General features: G+C 35.5%; 5 protein-coding genes across 6 annotated transcripts; 1 reads left to right on the top strand and 4 right to left on the bottom strand.

Moving 5' to 3' along the window:
* Positions 1-198: 198 nt before the first annotated feature.
* LOC104722670 (beta-adaptin-like protein C) lies at positions 199-6,111 on the bottom strand. Its single transcript, XM_010440868.3, has 16 exons — positions 5,577-6,111; positions 5,318-5,500; positions 4,691-4,888; positions 4,432-4,545; positions 4,043-4,293; positions 3,524-3,659; positions 3,213-3,392; positions 3,023-3,115; positions 2,720-2,931; positions 2,578-2,641; positions 2,299-2,478; positions 2,103-2,195; positions 1,627-2,006; positions 1,304-1,493; positions 1,015-1,218; positions 199-703 (listed from the first exon to the last, which is right to left on the bottom strand). Exons 2-16 carry the CDS (start codon positions 5,402-5,404, stop codon positions 404-406), a joined length of 2,682 nt encoding a protein of 893 aa, XP_010439170.2. The 5' UTR covers positions 5,405-5,500; positions 5,577-6,111; the 3' UTR covers positions 199-403.
* On the top strand, positions 5,690-7,904 carry LOC104722668 (uncharacterized). Of its 2 annotated transcripts, XM_010440867.3 has the most exons (8): positions 5,791-5,926; positions 6,094-6,115; positions 6,385-6,441; positions 6,531-6,612; positions 6,820-6,915; positions 7,033-7,157; positions 7,261-7,279; positions 7,382-7,904. In XM_010440867.3, the coding sequence occupies exons 1-8, from the start codon at positions 5,827-5,829 to the stop codon at positions 7,673-7,675; spliced, it is 795 nt and encodes a 264-aa protein (XP_010439169.1). In that variant the 5' UTR covers positions 5,791-5,826; the 3' UTR covers positions 7,676-7,904. The 2 variants fall into 2 exon arrangements, with proteins under 2 accessions (XP_087328625.1, XP_010439169.1); XM_087472499.1 differs by lacking the exon at positions 7,261-7,279 and having other exon boundaries at positions 5,690-5,926; positions 7,352-7,904.
* A 141-nt stretch (positions 7,905-8,045) lies between these two features.
* LOC104722667 (uncharacterized) lies at positions 8,046-10,954 on the bottom strand. The gene is made up of 3 exons (XM_087472498.1): positions 9,454-10,954; positions 8,362-8,904; positions 8,046-8,270 (listed from the first exon to the last, which is right to left on the bottom strand). Exons 1-3 carry the CDS (start codon positions 10,423-10,425, stop codon positions 8,166-8,168), a joined length of 1,620 nt encoding a protein of 539 aa, XP_087328624.1. The 5' UTR covers positions 10,426-10,954; the 3' UTR covers positions 8,046-8,165.
* Positions 10,955-13,346: 2,392 nt separating this feature from the next.
* On the bottom strand, positions 13,347-14,557 carry LOC104722666 (uncharacterized). The gene is made up of 3 exons (XM_010440866.3): positions 14,378-14,557; positions 13,908-14,018; positions 13,347-13,808 (listed from the first exon to the last, which is right to left on the bottom strand). Exons 2-3 carry the CDS (start codon positions 13,969-13,971, stop codon positions 13,612-13,614), a joined length of 261 nt encoding a protein of 86 aa, XP_010439168.2. The 5' UTR covers positions 13,972-14,018; positions 14,378-14,557; the 3' UTR covers positions 13,347-13,611.
* A 778-nt stretch (positions 14,558-15,335) lies between these two features.
* On the bottom strand, positions 15,336-16,323 carry LOC104722665 (protein SPIRAL1-like 5). Its single transcript, XM_010440865.3, has 2 exons — positions 15,822-16,323; positions 15,336-15,688 (listed from the first exon to the last, which is right to left on the bottom strand). Exons 1-2 carry the CDS (start codon positions 16,041-16,043, stop codon positions 15,605-15,607), a joined length of 306 nt encoding a protein of 101 aa, XP_010439167.1. The 5' UTR covers positions 16,044-16,323; the 3' UTR covers positions 15,336-15,604.
* Positions 16,324-18,113: the final 1,790 nt, after the last annotated feature.

Below are 18,113 nucleotides of genomic sequence, written 5' to 3'. Positions count from 1 at the left end.
TGTAACCGCATGTTAGAGAGAATCATGGTTGGTTGCTACGTCGCACTACGGTCCCATTATCCATCTACTTCTGTTGCTAAGAACATACCAAAAATTTTCAAATACTAATATGTATATTAGTTTACGTGTACGAATCTCTTCGCTCCACTACGAGCGACCCTTTTAATTTCATGTCGGTCACTAAAACACTGAATAGCATTTTGCTGATAGTAATAACTATGTCATCATCACACTATTTAATCATCCTTTTTGGGCATATACGCAACAACACAAATCAAAGCTCTTTCGAGAAACGAGTGGTGATTTTTAATACAAAAAATTAGAAACAAAGAAGTGAGTAACAAGCATCACTTACTACATACACTAAAAGAAGAAGAGGGGAACAGTGTGAAATCGAAGAATCTCAAGCCTTGAATAGAATTTCAACGGCTTCAAAGAAGAGAGGAGCGATCTCGGGTGTTGGAGTCTTGACCGCACATTTCAGACCAGGATGACCCACCATGGCTGTTAGTTCGATCAAGAACGGTATGCCTCTCGGGACTTTGGCTGAAAGATACAGCACGTCTTGGTTTCCGTTCTTACGCTTTGCTATGAAGAACATGTTTGATGCAGCGAGCATGTCAAGCGTTGACTCCACGCCCGTGATAGTTATCCCGGAGAATTCCTTCTGGACCTCGTTTGAATCCGGTAACGATCTCCATGTCTAATCAAAAACAATGTTTTGTATTTATAGTCAGCAATTAATCCAACCCAACAAGAACTGGTGTTTAAGGCTGTGATATACTGTTATGATCAGAAATCAATATCTTCCTTCAACTCTAACTGTATCTAGAAACATAAATCAATGAAACCATATCCTATGTTCAGATCCCCTAACTCTCCTAGAAACTTAAATCAACCTGTCACTAATTTACTCGACAATTTTAATATCATAAACCCTTTCGCACTTTACTCAATGACTAACATGCTGTGGCATTGTTAATGAACTCTTTATTACATATTATAGTCTTTTACCTCGAGGAAGGTTCCACGTTCCATCCTACCATCTTCTGAGAAAAGAGCGTGAAGTACAATCTTATCCTCGAAGTACCAGACAGGCTGCTGGTTGTTTTTGACGGCAACTTGCAAAACCGAGCTGGTTGGCCCAGCAGAAATGTTCTGGGACAATGCCATTGGCAACATTGTCCTGGCAGATGCTCCGGGTGGCAGAGACGGAACCTAAAATAGTAAAAAAAAACCTGGACATCAGTTTCAGCTTCCAGGATAATAGTCGTGGATGTATAGCATATTGAACTACTAGTACCTGAAGAGTTCCAACAGCTGCAAGCCCGAATGAGTTTTTGTTGAACTGAATCATGAAGCCATCAAGAAGTGACTGCGAGTTGTTCTCAAGAAGCATACTGTAGAATACTTGACCATCTTGTCGGGTTAATTGAGCGCTGATCTGCAAGCCTTGACCTTTTGAAGCTGGCAGGACAACAGGCAATGGACGACTGCAATCAAATGATCAGATAAGTTTCAATTGTGAAAAGGTAATCCAAATATATATGATTAAAAATAAAACAGTCCATCGCACAAAACAAAATGTGGCCTATATGTGTTTTTCACCAATTAAGCCAAACTCACCCTGACGGAGCTGTGGGTTCATCTACAGGGACAATTGCAGCATCATCTGACCCCATTAGGTCACCTAGCAGATCAGGCACAGGAGCTGGCGCAACTGCTGGCTTAGGGACATAGCCTGTCGTGGTTGGAGGGGAAGCCGCACCATCAACCGGATTACCAGATGTCTCAGGATATCCTGTTTCGTTCCCTTCTATATAGTCCTCATCTTCTGTTTTCTGAACTGTGGTTTTCAAGCGGGTTACAAAAGCCTCTGGCGGCTTGTGATACACAGACGACAAGGTGGCAATATTTGTAAGCAGTTCATCCAGGAGTGACGGGTCAAGTTGGTTAGAGTCGTCAGTAATCACAGGCTTTTCAGCTAAGACAACATCTTTGGCCGCCTAGTCAAAAGTAGAACACTGATGATTGTTGTTTATTGTCCAATGTGCTTGAACTAGTTAAGTAGTAATGTAGTATAAGATATCAAGAAAACATACCTCGGGATCAGTAGATAGAAGACGCCAGTAGATGTATGCACGATCCCTGAGATCAGGGTTATCTGTCTCGACAGTAGCATTATTCAAGACAACCTGAAAAATTGAAACATGGCAAAAACCAGGCCTGTCATCATACACATGCATTTTAATTGATTAGGAGAGCAAGAGGTGTTCTCCATAATGGTCATGGCAGAACCTGAATCATTTGTTGTGGGCCTTCAGTTGGCTTCTTCAGAAACAGTTTGACTGTAGCTGTAAGAAGCTGCAGCTGGACCTGTGCTGGTTCCTCAGGGAAATTCTCCAAGAAGCTTTCAAGAAGTTCATCCGCATTGTCGATTCTTTCAGCATATTCACCAATGATCCAAATCATAGATGCCTTTCAAGATGCCAGCAAATGCGAGAGTACAAATTTCACTGATTTAAGATTTATTTCGGATCGGAAGCTTTACACTATGCAAAGGACAAATTTTATTACCTTAGCTTCTGGTTCATCCAATGTATCTAGACTCTCACAGAGTGTTGCAATTATGGACTCATACCTGTACGTTATTTTGAATAACATAGCCGAGATTGAAGGAATATCAAAGCCACACAACCAAGAAAAATATTAAACTTACGTGTTTGGATATCTTCTAAAGATATCTTTGATGACTATAATGGCCTCCTGAACAACATAGTTTACTTTGATCTTGATCAACTCAAGTAAAACACTGATGCACCGTTCAGCTGCTCTTTCTAGTTTGATGGCACATCGGCCTATTGCACGAACAGCCTTCCGAACAAAATCGACATCTACTTCCGTGGCATATTCTTTGAACTCCAGAAGAACCTACATTGGCATGTCCAGAAACCATCATGATTTGCACCAAAACAAAATAACTTGATTAATCGGCAGATGAGAAAAGTGTAGTAAAGATTACCTGGTCTATATTTCTGTCAGAAGCAAGTTTTATCATAATCTCTAACTTCTCCATCTTGACATAAATCGGATCATTATACTTGCAGAAGAATACCTAGAAAGAAAAAACATGATAGCATTATCAATAAATATAAGAATATATCAATAATTGCTTATTCCGAGAGTCTGTCTTGTAGACAGGATCAAGCTACCTTGATTTCATGGGCAAGAATAGTGGGTCTCTTTTGGACAATAAGGTTAATGTTACGAAGCGCGACATATTGTATCTCAGGTTCTGCAGAAAGCAATGTAACTAGGGGAGGAGCCATCTTCTTACAAAGATTTCGAATTACATCTGTACTAGTTATAAGCTCCATCTGCTGAAGGATCATCTGGAAAGCTCGCGGAGAAAATGAACAGACGAGGATAGCATTAGAAAACTCAGGGAAATATAGCTGACCCTTCACAAACAATTTTGCTAACAAATGACATTCCAGTGAGATATACTTATTTAAAGTGTCACCTTAACAGCTGAAAGCACAACAGCACAGTTGGCATGTTGCAACCTTGGAGTGACTCGCTCGACAATATTTTCAGCTTCACGAGGATCAGTTGCTTTATACCTCGACAAAGCATCCAATATAAAAACTTGACCCCATCTGTGAAGAACACAGACAGTATTACTAAAACTGAAGTATAAATATGTATCCAGCAAGCAAGGAAGGAAAATATAGTCATTTTATGGATCCCTTTCCCCAAAATTCAAAACCATGATTCCCCTTTATCCACACAGATAACCTTCAACTTCAGTAACAAAAAAAAAGACATCTTGAAATGCCACAATTTTAGGTTTGATACACAGTAAAATGCATAAATAAACTGATGCTATAACACAAGAAGCAAGCCCACAACTCAACAGACTATCCTACTGTCAATATTTAGGCCAGCGTGTACGTTCTCCAAAAACAGATGAACTGACTAAAATTAGTCAATCAGACACAATCTAAGTGAAAGTAGGATAGGGAAATTAGGAACCACTTACTCAGTACATTCATTCAAAGCTGTAAGGAGCTTTGTGAGGGTGGTACTATTTATTTCAAATACGGGACTAGTACTATTCTCTTGTATCTCTGCAAGGGCTGCTACAGCATTTGCTACAACCATTGGATTATTGTCTGATATCAAATCTTTCAAGGCTTCAAGGAACCCCCTATCCTCAACTAATTCAGCATTTATGTCAAACAGTTTAGCAACACATATAGCTGCTGTCTTGCGGACATATGGATCATCATCCTGAAAAATGAAAATTACAGAAGGCCAGGAAATACAGAAATATGTCATCAGTTAAGATAAAAATTCTTCAGGGACATAAATTTTATAGCTACAGCCTACAAGTTGCAGGGAAAAGGTAACATAAAAAAAAACTCAAACCTTGAGGCATTTCTGAAGAGGATCACACAAATATTCTGTGATCTTATCAACACGAATACAGCCCATTGTTCGCACAGCCAAAGCCCGGATCAATGGATTTGGGTCTTGTGAATCCTGCCAGATACAAAGCAATGATGAGTTTCTTTACTATATTTTCGTCTTTCAAATACAGAGAAAGACCAAGAAGCTTGCCATATATTACGTATTTTTGTTTGAGTAAGCTATGTAAAAAAAAAAAAAAAAGTAGCTGAAGTGTTACCTTAACAAAAGTATTTACTGCGAGGATAGCAAGATCAGGCTGGCTCTTCGCATAGTTTATCAGATACAAGTAAACAAGCTTCTTCAACTCCAGATTCTCCGTTTGCATGCAGTTGACAACATCAGTGAAAAGTGATGAAACATCTTTTCCAACAGTCATTGCCGCAATAACCTTCTTAACAGCATCTTTCCTCTTATCCTAACAAAACATAATAAAGAAAAGAGAAACGCATGTCATCGTCTTGAATCAGTAAAAATTGACATTATATTGAATATATCATACTTGAAGATTACTGTAATCCTACTATCTTCCAGAGACAATTTACATTGAAAGAAGGAAGATGAGATTTTTAATTGACAATCACTGATCGTCCCAACCAATGCATTGATCCAGATTCGAAACTTATATGATTCATCCAACCCCGAAAAGTGTCTTAAGAGATTTGCACACATAACTATAATATAGATCAATTCGAATCCAGAATCAATACAGATCTACCAGAGTAAAGGATTATGCAAAATCCAACGAAGAGAAAGAGATGAGATTAAAATCATTAACAAATGGCGGATCACAGATTCACAGATCGAAAACATGAATCAGAAAGTAGAGAAGAAGAAGAAGAAGAACCTTGTATTGTGAATTAAGCTCTTCCTTGAGCTCAGGGATCTCTCCTTTCTTCGTAGTCGAAAAGTATTTAGAATCATGACCGCTCATTTTTCTCCCTTCTTCTTCTTCTTCAACCTCCACACTTCTCCGACGAGACGATGAGTTGTAGTGTGTGACACAGAGAGAGACGAAGACGCGAAATTGCTAAAACATTAGGTAGTTTTTGTAATTAACAAAAGTAGTAGGTCAATTTCAAAATAAACATTAATTACAATTTGACCTTAATAGTTATAAATATTTCTCGAAATGGCCTTGTAACTTCTCTAGTCAACGCCAGTTGCCACCCTGGGAGAAGACTGACGCGGGTTTGTGAGAGAGGAAAAAGTTTTAGATGTGATTTGATCAGATTCTCAAAGACTTTTTTGCGAGTCTCTGGAGGATCCTTATCGCTTCTCTCTCTCTCTCTCTCTCTCTCTCTCTCTCTGGCTTGACCTCACGTCGTCATCCAATTAATCAGATCCGTGAGAAAAATGGCGCCGAAGTACGATATGGAGAAGATGGAGCTCCGTAAGAACTTCCGTAACGTTTGGCATACCGATCTCTCCCACAGTATCCAAAACGACACTCCCTGTAATTTCTCACTCCCTCTCTCTCTCTCTCTCTCTCTCTCTCTCTCTCTCTCTCTCTCTCTCTCTCTCTCTCTTTAACATTTTTGCGTTTGATTAGTTTTCCTTGGGTGTTGATCTGAGCCATTTCTCTGTTGTTGTTGTTGTTGTTGTTGTTGTTGGTGTTCGCAGATTGCTGCTTTGCATTGTGGTGGTAAGCTCCGATTGATCTGAGTTTTATTTTCGTAGCTTACTCTCTCTCTCTCTGTATTTGGAATTGACCATGATTTGACTTCGAATTAGGCTGTTAGATCGGCTTGGTTTTGTGGAGTGATCTGAATTTTTTCACAGATAATGTATTTGTGCTCGTCTTTGAGCTTGGTACTACTAGAGAATGTGTAACATGACTTTGACATTGTATGATTTTTGGGTTTGATATGTTTTATACACATGGAAATTGCATTGTTTTTCTTCTTGTTGCAGTGCTCCTTGTGCATCATATTTGCTTCGCAAGCGTGCTCTTTACAATGACATGTCAAGGTATTTCACACATTCATTAACCTTCAGAGAGATTAGTTCTAGCTTTATTTGTTTAGTTTTAAGAAGATGCTCTTTTTGGTGTCTCACAGGTACATTTGTTGCGCTGGTTACATGCCTTGTAGCGGTCGCTGTGGAGAAACCAAATGTCCTCAATTTTGTCTTGCCACTGAGGTACAGATCTTGATTTTTGTAAACCATTAGCTCTAGTCTTTAGATGAAGTCTTTTCTATAAACCTCTAGTTGCTAGAGATTTCAGGAATCTGAAAGCTTCCTGTACCTTATGCATACAATCTCACTCATGCCTAGTTATGACTTGTGAGGCAACATCATAAACAGTTAGCACATTTTCGGTCTTCTAAAATAGCTGAACAATCGCAGGTCTTCTGCTGCTTTGGAACGTCCGTGGCCTCGACTCGTTTTCTTCTGCAAGATGAGTTCCAAATTCAGACGACGCAATGTGATAACTGCATCATTGTAAGTATCCTCATTGCTCAGACCATTCTCGTTACTGACAGTTCACAAGCAATTAGAACAGAAACAAACATATGATAAACGAATGTCGTCATCTGTGCTGTCTTTTTGGTTGTGTAGGGTTTCATGGTTTGCCTCAGCCAAGTGGCTTGCATATTCTCCATAGTTGCATGTATTGTCGGTATTGATGAGCTTTCAGAAGCTTCACAGTTGCTCTCTTGTTTAGCAGACATGGTGTACTGCACGTAAGAATTCCCCCAATCCATAGTTTCATTCTTATAAGTACATTTGATCAAAACCCGATTGTAACCTTATATTCCTGACATATTGTATTTTGCTTGTCTGCAGAGTTTGCGCATGTATGCAGGTAAGAGTGATGATATCAACCATTCTGATCTCTCCCTACTTATAAATCCTGCTTTTAGAGGCTCCTGAATAGAATCTTATAACGTCTATAATGCTTCTGCAGACACAACACAAGATGGAAATGGACAAGAGAGACGGTAAGTTTGGCCCACAGCCAATGGCAGTGCCTCCGCCTCAGCAAATGTCACGGTTTGATCAAGCCATCCCACCCACAGTCGGTTACCCTCCACAACAAGGTTATCCACCTTCTGGTTATCCTCAACACCCTTCACAACAAGGTTATCCTCAACACCCTCCACAAGGTTATCCACCTTCTGGCTATCCTCAACTCCCACCTCAACCAGGTTATTCTCAATACCCTCCAGCGGCTTATCCTCCTCCCGCTTACCCGAAGTAAATCACTCTTTGCCTGGTTTCTATACCGACTTGGAATTTAAATTTTCATCTTTTCTTGATTCACTTTCACGTCGTTAATATATATGTTCACTTTCTGGTCAAGCGTTGAACGTTCGCTGATTGTTTTGAGGTCGTTGTTTGTATGAGATTTTTGACCTCACACGTTGCTGTTGTTGTTTTCTGAAACGTCCCTCTTGGATTTTTCCTTATGAATTATCTCTTTTTCTAAAGTTGAGTAAAGTGCATTTTTTTGCGAACCGTATATTCATGAATAAACCCATTGTCGTTATGTTCTAATCTATAAATTGTATTTGAGAAAATATTGAATGAACCATCAAATACTGTGAGAAGAACTTTGACGAATGGGGGACTGGATCTCAAAGAATATTTTTTTTAATAATGTGGCAAAAAAATTACGAGGGCTAAAAACTCTAACTTTTCTTCCCTTTCAAAAATAAAACAAAATTAATACAAAAACTATATAAAAAAAATTACTTAAGTTCAGTAACTTCACCTGCTCTACATACACCAACATTGATCCATAAAGTATTATTCCTCTTTGTTTGTAACACTCTGCAACAGTTCCTCCTAGGTGACTGTACAAACAAAACACAAGAACCATTACTTCATAAACATTTACTTACGTTTTAACCATATTCTAAATAGGATATTAAAAATGTTACTTACCCTTTCCCACAGATGAGGGTCTGGTTTCTTGTAGACGACGATGGTGTTAATCTCAGCCGGGTTACTCATCTTCCACCGGCAAGAGGGATGGGAAACACGGTGTATTTTGTATTCACTAACCGTCGTGTTCAGCTGCTTGTCGAATCTCGTGCTCGACATGTAAAACACAAACGGTTTTTGGCACGGGTTACGACTAACCGGCCTGGTGTTGAAGGCGTAAGCAGTGTAATCCGCCCGTTTGTACCAATTCAAGAAAGTTCTAGAGGGCATTTCCATTTCCCGGGGAGAGAATATTCCACGGAAGATTTGAACCGCGTATCCCCACGATACAGAGACGGTCCAGCTCTTGTGCTTATCATAACATATCGACTGCTGTAAAAGCCCGGCCGAGTCGAGCTTCATAGGTTCCGTTAGCTTCTTTAGAGCATGAACACGAGTCATGTTCGGGAAAATCGGTTCCACCACGTCGAGATGGTGCATTGAGACGAATGGTGTTACTGGATGCGCAGCAAGGAGGCCGAAGAGGTTCCCGTAGACGTCATACTGAAAACACAAAATAAGTTTCAGATGTTAAAAACGGATCGTGGATTACACGCATCAAGAGGTACGCGTAGGAGTAATATGAGGAACAGGTCATTAAGTGTAAAAACAGAAACGCGGGTCCCCCTCATTACAATTAGCAATCTAAAGCTCAAGTGAATTGGACGGACATTGAACTACTCACGCGCCGATTTGTCGGTACCAAACCACGGAAATTTTTTGCCAATATTAGCATCCAAACAAAAAAAACAGAACAAAGAAACAAAACTGTAATTATCAAACATTAAAACATTGAAAGCTTATTCTAATATCTTCAAAGTTTGGTACTACTCCTTAAACTAGATGAAGAACACCAATGTTGCCACTCAATCATCAAAATTGCGTAAACAAAGCAATCAAAGCTATCAATTTTAAGTTCTAGTTCAAGACTCAACATCATCAATACAAACTTCATTAATTCCTCAAGAATCACTAATCCCATCCTTAAAACATCAGCAATTGCTACCCATTTTGACCAATTGGTAACAAAACCAACACTAGCTAAGTTGTTACCTGATGAAAGCCAAGTTCTTTAGTGAGTGGAACACCAAGTTCAGCCATACAAGCTTGCATGCGATCATCTGAACCATACAAAGCAGGATACCTCTGTATACACCGATCTTGCATCTTACTCAAAGCTTTAGCCAATGGATAGCTAATAGCAAAACCACCTCCACCATAAGCCATCCCATACGAGAAAAAAATGTTCTGTAAATGAGATTCCGACAAGCTCCCAATGTAATACATCTGCTCATGGTCATACTTCCTCAACACTCTAATCAGATTATCCGTGACAAACACCGTATCGTCATCACCCATCACGAACCACCTCACATTCTTCGGACCTAAACGCAGCATCTCAGACACAATCCTCGAGATCCGTAACGCCGAGCGTTGCCCTTGCTTGTTCGTGTAAGGAAACGAAGCAGTTCCGGCGGAGATTTTCACCGGAGGAAGAAGCTTTTCGTCTTCGTCTTCGCTATCATCGTCATCATCATTAACACTCTTCTTCACCTCTTTATCTAACCAAACGTAGCCACGCATGTGTTTCGGTTTATACCAGATCTTGATATACTCTTTCCTCTGTTTCCATAGCTTAGACGACGCAGCGATCCCAAACACCACGTGGTTAAGATCCGTAGGGTCATCAACCCCTGTTTCTTCTTCTTCTTTCTCCTCCCATTCTTCACGCCGCCGTGAAGCAGCCACAGAGGAGGATGAGGAGGAAGGTAAAGACGAGACGTTGGAGGAAACGTTGGTGGAGAGAGCAGAGACGGTGGTGAAAGGAGTTGAATCGTCACAGGAGCGTGAGGTAGAGACGAGTTTAAGCATGTAGATAATGTAAGTGAAGACGATGAAACAGATTAGCCAAACCATAAGTTTTGGACCGGGTCGGGTTAAAGACCACATTCCGAGTATTGAAGCACTCGATGAGCTTCGATCCCATATTGGTTTCTCCGACGAATCTTTCTGGTTACCTTTCATCCAATATTACAGAAAAGTAAACAAAAAAGATCCAAAATTTGAAGATTAACAAAACTAACCCTAGTGTTTGAATCTTTAGGAGAAGAAGGAAACAGAGTATGTGTGTGTTCCTGAGCTTTGGATTCGTAATCCCAGAAGAGAACGAACCGAAAAAAATGGATCTTTCTAGCTACAAAAAAGAAAGATCAATGAGAATGAATGAGACTGTTGATGCCAGAGAAATCGAGAAAATAAGGGAAAGACAAAGTTTTTTTTTTTTTTTTTTCTTCAATTTTGTTGTTGTGAGCTTCTCTCTATGGAAGACAGATAAAAGGTGAGAGAGAACGCAAAACACTCCCACTAGAAAGTAGAAAATCCATAAACGCAATTAAAAATTTAAAAAAGGTAAAAAATATTATTGAAAATTAATACAATGTGGTTGTTGTCTTTAATTAAAAAAATAACAATTTAATTGCTGTTGAGAATATATTAAATAAAAAATATCATAATGTATTTTGTTCATGTTTTTAATGGTGTTATTACCGTATATAAAACTGAAAAGGTTTGTGTTCTTTATTTGTAAAAGAGGAAGCGGTCGGATCCATGAATGAGTTATGGGTCCTGCTCTTCATCGTCCGCCCACGTGGGCCACTAGGAACTATGTACGTGTCACTTTCTGTCCTAAATTTAAAAGCTATGTCGTTTCATAGGCTCGTTTCTCAGATATAGAATGGTTTAATTAGTGCTAATTAAGAGTTAACATTGGCTTCATCATCATCACTCAATTTGTTTCGGTTGTTGTGATACTGTTTATGTTCAATGCTTATATTAGGTTCGTTCTATAATTAAAAGAAAATACAATAGAAAGATAAGTAAGTTCAAATAATGAAATAAATACTGTTAGATTTGAGTCTCTCCACGTGTTTGTTTATATTTCACCCTAGATTTGGTTCTCTTCTGTTGGAATCGAAATAAATAGGTATTGGCTTTAGACTGGTTATTTAAAATTTGGACATCTACATCTAGAAATTTGAAAATATATGAACGTATTGATTGAGAATATGATGCCCATAAATGTACATAAATAGAACTTCAACATTATTACGCGCCAATGATCAGTACAATCTTAGTATATATTTATAATATATATATATATATATATGTAAACATTTACTGTCGTTTAAAATTGCAAAAATAAAACTTGAGCTTTTAGATTAAAAAAAAGGTGGGGAAATATGAAAGTAGAGCAATGATTAGTATGTTGTTGTTGGAGAAGGTGACTGATAATTGTAACCACTACTATTTTTGGTGTTTGACGTTTGTAAAAAGTGTATTAGATGTATTTGGTATGTTTTTGCTGTTAGCTCCATATGAATATGCTTGATTGGAAAATCCATTATCAAACTTCTCCCATAACCAACTCGTAAGAAAACGATTAGGCTCTTTTTTTTATTTGGTTATTTGAATTTCAATAGGAACAAAAGTGAAATGAATAAAAAGAATAACGCATAATGGAATAAACAATTTGTTAAAAATGTAAAGAAAATATGTAGAGAAAAAACCAAACAATAACAATATTTTTAAAAATATATTAAATATTAAATAAATTAATCAATAAAAAATTAAAAATACTAATATTACTTTTCATGTATATAACATAAATTTTACATTTGATTTAAAAATAAAATTTGTGAATTAAATTTTAGATACATCACATTAAATACTGAGTTAATATTAACCTGCAATCAAATTTTAAGAATAATTTAAAATATTCTTTAATTTTAATTTATGATATAACATCTTTTAAGTTTCTTTTACTATTCATATAATTTTCAAATAAAGCTTTCAGATTAATTTAACATGAAATTTTGTATCAAAAGTATTTTTCTGCTAATATACTGTGAAAATATGAATATTATTGTATTATAAAATTGAAATATTATTAATAAACATAATTTTTATTTATTTTAAAATAAAAAAAATTTAATATATTTTTTTTTTGTTTCATTTGTTCGTCATCAATTTTGGGGAGAAACATTTTTGTTTTATTGTTCCTTATTTTAGGAGGAATATAGAGAAATGATGAAGGAATAATATTTTTTGTAAAAAGTAAAAATTTTGAGGAATGAAGAGGAATATGATATTTCTCCTCATTTTTTGCCTAAACTATGGTTACTAAAGAAGATAAATTGGAGCGAATAACTATGAAACTAAAGAAGATAAATTAATGAGAAGGATTTGCCCCATTAAATTATTTCATTACATTCTTCTTTGGATTCTTGATTAATACAGTTTTTTGTCCTCTTGTTAATTTGGTTAATCTTAAAATGGAATTGTGAAATAAAATAATAAAAGGCTGCATATACTACCTGCTGTATATTCTTTAAGTATTATATTTAGAGATCTTTCGTCCCAGCATTAGGACTATTGCACAGGGATATCATATTCTATTGCCCACTTCACATCATATGATTTGGTTTATAAAATTGTTCCCTAGCTATCATTGCTTGCTCCATTTTTTTTTTTTAATTTAAGAATTAGGCTCATGTTTGATGGATCTGAATCATCTGATTTTGGCCAAAGCCCATTAGCTCTGAATGAAACACTAAGCTCATACGCTCAGCTCTGAATGAAACACTAAGCTCATACGCTCAGCTCTGAATGAGATTGAGAGCACTTGTAAAATCATGACTCACCTCTTACAGTTTTAAGGTAATATATATAGGTCAATCGGTTTCTCCAACCTGCAGTAAGAGCCAAAACCAAGTGGCTTGCGGGAAACTGGTATTGGTTTGGAGCTAGGGCACATGCCAGCTGCAACTTGCAAGTGGTTGCTACAAGATAAAACAGAGCAATATCTAATGGGCTTATTTATGTGTTTTGCTAGCATAAACAATGTAATTTTGATCTTTAGTGTATATAAAATTGGTGGACAAAATCACTAGTGAATGGAACCATATCAGTTATAAACTATACATTAGTACAAAATCCATCATTTGATCACCTATATAATTCACAAAGCACACATGATGCTTCGAAAATACCAAACCAAGTGATGGACTAAAGAACAGCACCAAACTGCACAATGTCTACTAAACATCTTACCAGGGTTTATTACGCTAATTAAAGACTCGGTAATTATTTATCAGAGACGATTTATAATAAGAGATTCTTATAAAGAAAGAAAACTTTGGAAGATGCATGCAACTAGCCATCTTCATCGTGGCTAGACCATGATTGAAGAAGGGAATACATGAGCAGTGGACCAACAAATGGTGTATAAGGCGGTGGTCTACTAAAGGCAACCACAGGCTCTACCGTTTCCTCGATCTCCTTCATGGTTTCGCTTTCGCTATTGTTCCCGTTCACAGGTTTCTTGGGTACAACAGTTCTTACCACTTTACCTGATTCTCATAAAACAGAGTTACTCTTTTCGTTTTCTTCCTCCTGATAAATCAAAAATCATATGAAAATGTGAAAAAATTTAGATAAAACGAGTTTACCTTTTGATCCTGAGACCGGGAAGATCGGTTTGAGCTTGTCTATAAGAGCAGGAACACGTCGCATGATGTTAGAATCAATGTTTGTCTCTCTCTCTCTATAGCTTAACCTATCTGGAAATGGATAGGAAACAAAATTCGTGAATGTCATGAAGCAAGCAAGAACAGTAGAGTTATGTATCAAATCATTGCATCATCTGAGAAACTCTAAACCATTAACACAAATCAATGATTTATGTATAAATTATCATCATCAAGAACTTCAAGAAACGATTGTTTTGCAATAGGAATATCAAGAACTCATCAAGCAAAGAGTTAAGCTTCCTAGTAATCTAAAAACAGAGGAAACTTGATACTAAGCAATAAAGAAATTAAGATTATAAAGACAACAATAATCAAATGAGTAAAATAATAATCAGAAATTGTGATAGAGATCAACTTAAAAGAATATGATGATGATAGTTACCACTTACCAGATTTATAAAAACTGAGCAAAATCAAATGAGTGTCTCAATTTCTCCTTTTGCAAGAGCTTTTGCTTCAGACTGTGCAGATTTGTTCTAGTTGGGATAATTCAATGTCAGTCTTGGCAGAGGAAGGTTTGAGAAGGTCCGAGACTCTTGGTCAATTTTATAAAATAGCCTCTCACTTTTTCATTAATTCTCATTTGCCCCACATATCAAATATATATTTTCATACTGGTCCAAACATATATAGTCCATTGATTTGCTGGTTTGATTTCTTTGATAAACTACATTTAAATGAAAACATTGCAAGGCTTTTTTTTTTTTAATTTCTAAACAACTTGCATTAAACGTGGGAAGAGAAACAAGTTTATTTAATAAAATTATCTTCATAAATTCAAGATTTCAAGTCCATCTCTGAATTATGAATGACAAGAGGGTCCAAAGTTTTTAAAGAGCACATCATTTTTATTCTTGTTTAAAGGATTCAGGAAAGAAAACATTAGAACATAAGGACCATCATGAAGAAAGTACGTTAAACAAAAGACACATACAAAAACCTTGTTTATTCTTAAAAACAACAAAAAAAATAACCTTGTTAATTACATTTGTTTTTTAAAATGTCGTTATCTTTGTTTTTTTTTTCAATACTCATTTATTGTACGCAGATTCACGGTTTAGTTTATTTTTGTTACTATATCCTAATTTTACAATTTTGTGATATTTTAACACCATAGAAATAAAGGTCCAACTTTTCTATTCTGCTTAGAACAGTCAAAATACTTTGATCAACCCTCATCTACTGTGACTATATTGTTGTAGATACAACGTAATTTCTTGTTGTAAATATCACGAATTGTCCGAGTTATATGATTTAGTTGCATACCCATGTGCAAAAGACGAAGATTCACTTTCCGAATTATTAAAAAGGAAGAAACTTCGCTTTGATCCAAATGCAAGCTCAAGATAGTGTCCAAATGTTCAATATATTTATATATATTACTGAAAATATCGACTAGAAAGTAGAAACCATTTATATATATATTCCACAAGTGGAAAGAAATTAACTGCAAACTCAAACCACACATTCCGTACGTAAATATAATAAAATTACTAAAGTGTAGAGATCTAGATAGGGATATCTCTACAATATATATATTATATATATATATATAATATATAGTAAAAGCCGATCACTAGAGCAAGATACAAACCCTAGTTTTATATCTTCACAATTTATTCCTTTACTTTATCTCCGAACAAGTATCCAAGAGATGAGCCTCCACCAGGAACCGATTTCACTTTCGTCGTTGGACGATCCTGAAATTTTAATTATTAATTATTAATAGAACCCTTATTTAATTTGTTTTCTTAATACCGGAAAAATCAAACCTGAAGAATCAAGAAAGAGAGTTTAACGAATTAAAGAATAAGAAGGAAAATAAAGACTTACGGTGACGAAGTTGCCGGAGTTTTGGCCCTGAACTCTTTGGTAGTTGTTGTTGTTAGAGATCTTGGGCTTTTGGTCAGCTCCATCTTCCTCGGTGGAATCTACGCCGTACGGTGGTGTAGGCTTTGGGGCTACCGGTTGAGGAGTTTTTGGAATCTCATTGTCTGACCCAAAAAGATAACCTAACGAGCTTTGCCCGCCTCCAGAGCTCCCACCTCGGCTCATTGTCTGATTGATAGATTATTTAATTTTTAACCAAACCCTAATTAATTAGCAAACAAGTCGTTTCGTACGACAGTTTTAGCAGGCAACTCTGAGTACTAAACAATAAGTTATAAGAAAGAGATGCTTAAATAGAGGAGGCGGAGAGATTGTAAAGGATTGTGTAAGAGGTGTAAAGTATATAATACATACTCAAATCATCAAATTAGTGATTTTGGTAGGCTTTTAGAGATGATTTTAATCAATTTACAAAATTTTGGTATAATTTTTTTGTCCTATAAAAATCACCTAAACCATCATTTCATCGATTTTTATAATTTTCGCTAAAACTAAATATCTCTCTAAACACACATAAATAATACTGATATTGGTCAATATTTTATAAATCACCATTTGAATAATCTAATTAGAAATATTGTAAAACAATTCTCAAAATTCCACATTTTTAGGTTTAGCAAGGGTTCATAAAACTAAAACATGTGGTAGTTTCAAATATTATGACCAATAGCATGATCAAAATTTTGAAGACTTTAATTTTTAAACATTCATAACTATTTAACATAAAATCTGTGATCAGCGCAATATATATAGTTGATGAACCACCTCAAACCTATATGTTCTCAGCATATGCGCATTTCTTATATACAACGGGGCAAAAGCAAAACAGCCAATATGCTCATGAAAATCTGATTTTAAACGTTTGCATTTATATTTTTTTCTTATATGAACTATATACTCTTAGATTTACCTTGGACCAAAGGGCGTATTTTAATATCTAATTAATATACATAACAAAAAATTATGGTTGCCTCTTTGGAAAAAAAACGAAATGAAAAACACTATATAGTTTTCAGATGTAATCCATGTTGTGGAAATTGGAATTTATATTGATGGTTCATATGTGATGTCAAATCTAAATACTACGAGTTAAGAAAAAAAATATAATTATATTTTTCAAAGTCATCGGTTGATATGACTTTGAAAAATATGTATACCTGAATCTATATTTGATGCATTACGTCTTTCCTAAATTACCTCTTTACAAGAAATTAAACTCGTATTCTTGTAAATATATATCTACGTTTTTCGACTTGCTTATATTCAATCATTAGGATTCAGTTCTATATCGGTAATTGTAATATATCTAAGAATCACATATTGTGTATATAGATTAAAAATGAATCACGTTTTAATTAGACTCATAATTTTTTGTATAAATATATTAATTTTTTTTATCAATACATGTTAACTATTTGTATTCGTTTGTCCGAACTTGACTCAGTATGCTAGCTGTCTATCTCATCGAATATTGTTTACTATTGGAGAATTTTAAAACCTGCACCCGTAGAAAAGGCGGTTAAACTCGTTTGTGACATATATAAAACTTATAGACACACACAATATTCCAAAATAAAATGAAAATTCTGTTACCTATAATAAGCCCGTCATGTATCTTAATCGACAAACCCAGGTGGGTTGGGGCCAAAACTTTATTAAATTATTTAATTTTCATGTCATTCTTTTTATCCTTTAGTGAATGGACGAGAAAATAAAGTATCGTAAATAGTGGGGTTAAATCGAAGAGTGTGATTGCAACTAAAACAAATGGGAATGGCTACTACTATGACTAAAGATACATTACTAAAAAAATAACATTTCCTGATTATCTCTACAGGGAAAAAAGTCTAACTAAAGAAAATTTATATATGTACTAAACCATCATTTCTTATTAGGACCTTCATTGTTTATTTTAATGATTATGTTTGGGTTTATTGTTCAGATTTCATTTGTAAATAAATATATATATATATATATATATATATATATATATATATAATAATCGTTTCATCTTTTAACTGCATGTCTGAATCAGTATAACTATCCCATTTTATGTTTAATAAGTGGTTATGTCTAGTAGTAGTAGTATAAGAGGTTGGTTGTTGTAGATCTCATATTCAATCCTTAATACAAACGTTTTAAAATATATATATATATATATATATATATATATATATCTAATATCTGATTCTAGATAGTAAAAAATATTATGGACCAAAATTTGGAACAATAAAG

The sequence above is a fragment of the Camelina sativa genome, chromosome 11, assembly GCF_030686135.1.
Source record: "Camelina sativa cultivar CO46 ecotype springtype chromosome 11, ASM3068613v1".
Classification (NCBI taxonomy): Eukaryota; Viridiplantae; Streptophyta; class Magnoliopsida; order Brassicales; family Brassicaceae; genus Camelina; species Camelina sativa.
Note: the sequence above shows the minus strand (reverse complement) of the source record. Positions and strands in the feature narration are given on the sequence as shown.

Coding starts and splice junctions, on each gene's coding strand:
- LOC104722665 (XM_010440865.3), bottom strand. CDS start 16,043: ATGAGCCGAGGTGGGAGCTCTGGAGGCGGGCAAAGCTCGTTAGGTTAT. Junction 15,689..15,821: donor ACTCCGGCAACTTCGTCACC/GTAAGTCTTTAT, acceptor TTAAAATTTCAG/GATCGTCCAACGACGAAAGT.
- LOC104722670 (XM_010440868.3), bottom strand. CDS start 5,404: ATGAGCGGTCATGATTCTAAATACTTTTCGACTACGAAGAAAGGAGAG. Junction 2,642..2,719: donor TTTAGAAGATATCCAAACAC/GTAAGTTTAATA, acceptor AATAACGTACAG/GTATGAGTCCATAATTGCAA. Junction 1,219..1,303: donor CAGCTGTTGGAACTCTTCAG/GTACTAGTAGTT, acceptor TTACTATTTTAG/GTTCCGTCTCTGCCACCCGG.
- LOC104722668 (XM_010440867.3), top strand. CDS start 5,827: ATGGCGCCGAAGTACGATATGGAGAAGATGGAGCTCCGTAAGAACTTC. Junction 5,927..6,093: donor TATCCAAAACGACACTCCCT/GTAATTTCTCAC, acceptor TGGTGTTCGCAG/ATTGCTGCTTTGCATTGTGG. Junction 6,613..6,819: donor AATTTTGTCTTGCCACTGAG/GTACAGATCTTG, acceptor GAACAATCGCAG/GTCTTCTGCTGCTTTGGAAC.
- LOC104722666 (XM_010440866.3), bottom strand. CDS start 13,971: ATGCGACGTGTTCCTGCTCTTATAGACAAGCTCAAACCGATCTTCCCG. Junction 13,809..13,907: donor CCCGGTCTCAGGATCAAAAG/GTAAACTCGTTT, acceptor TATGAGAATCAG/GTAAAGTGGTAAGAACTGTT.
- LOC104722667 (XM_087472498.1), bottom strand. CDS start 10,425: ATGAAAGGTAACCAGAAAGATTCGTCGGAGAAACCAATATGGGATCGA. Junction 8,905..9,453: donor AAGAACTTGGCTTTCATCAG/GTAACAACTTAG, acceptor TTGTGTTTTCAG/TATGACGTCTACGGGAACCT. Junction 8,271..8,361: donor ACCCTCATCTGTGGGAAAGG/GTAAGTAACATT, acceptor TTGTTTGTACAG/TCACCTAGGAGGAACTGTTG.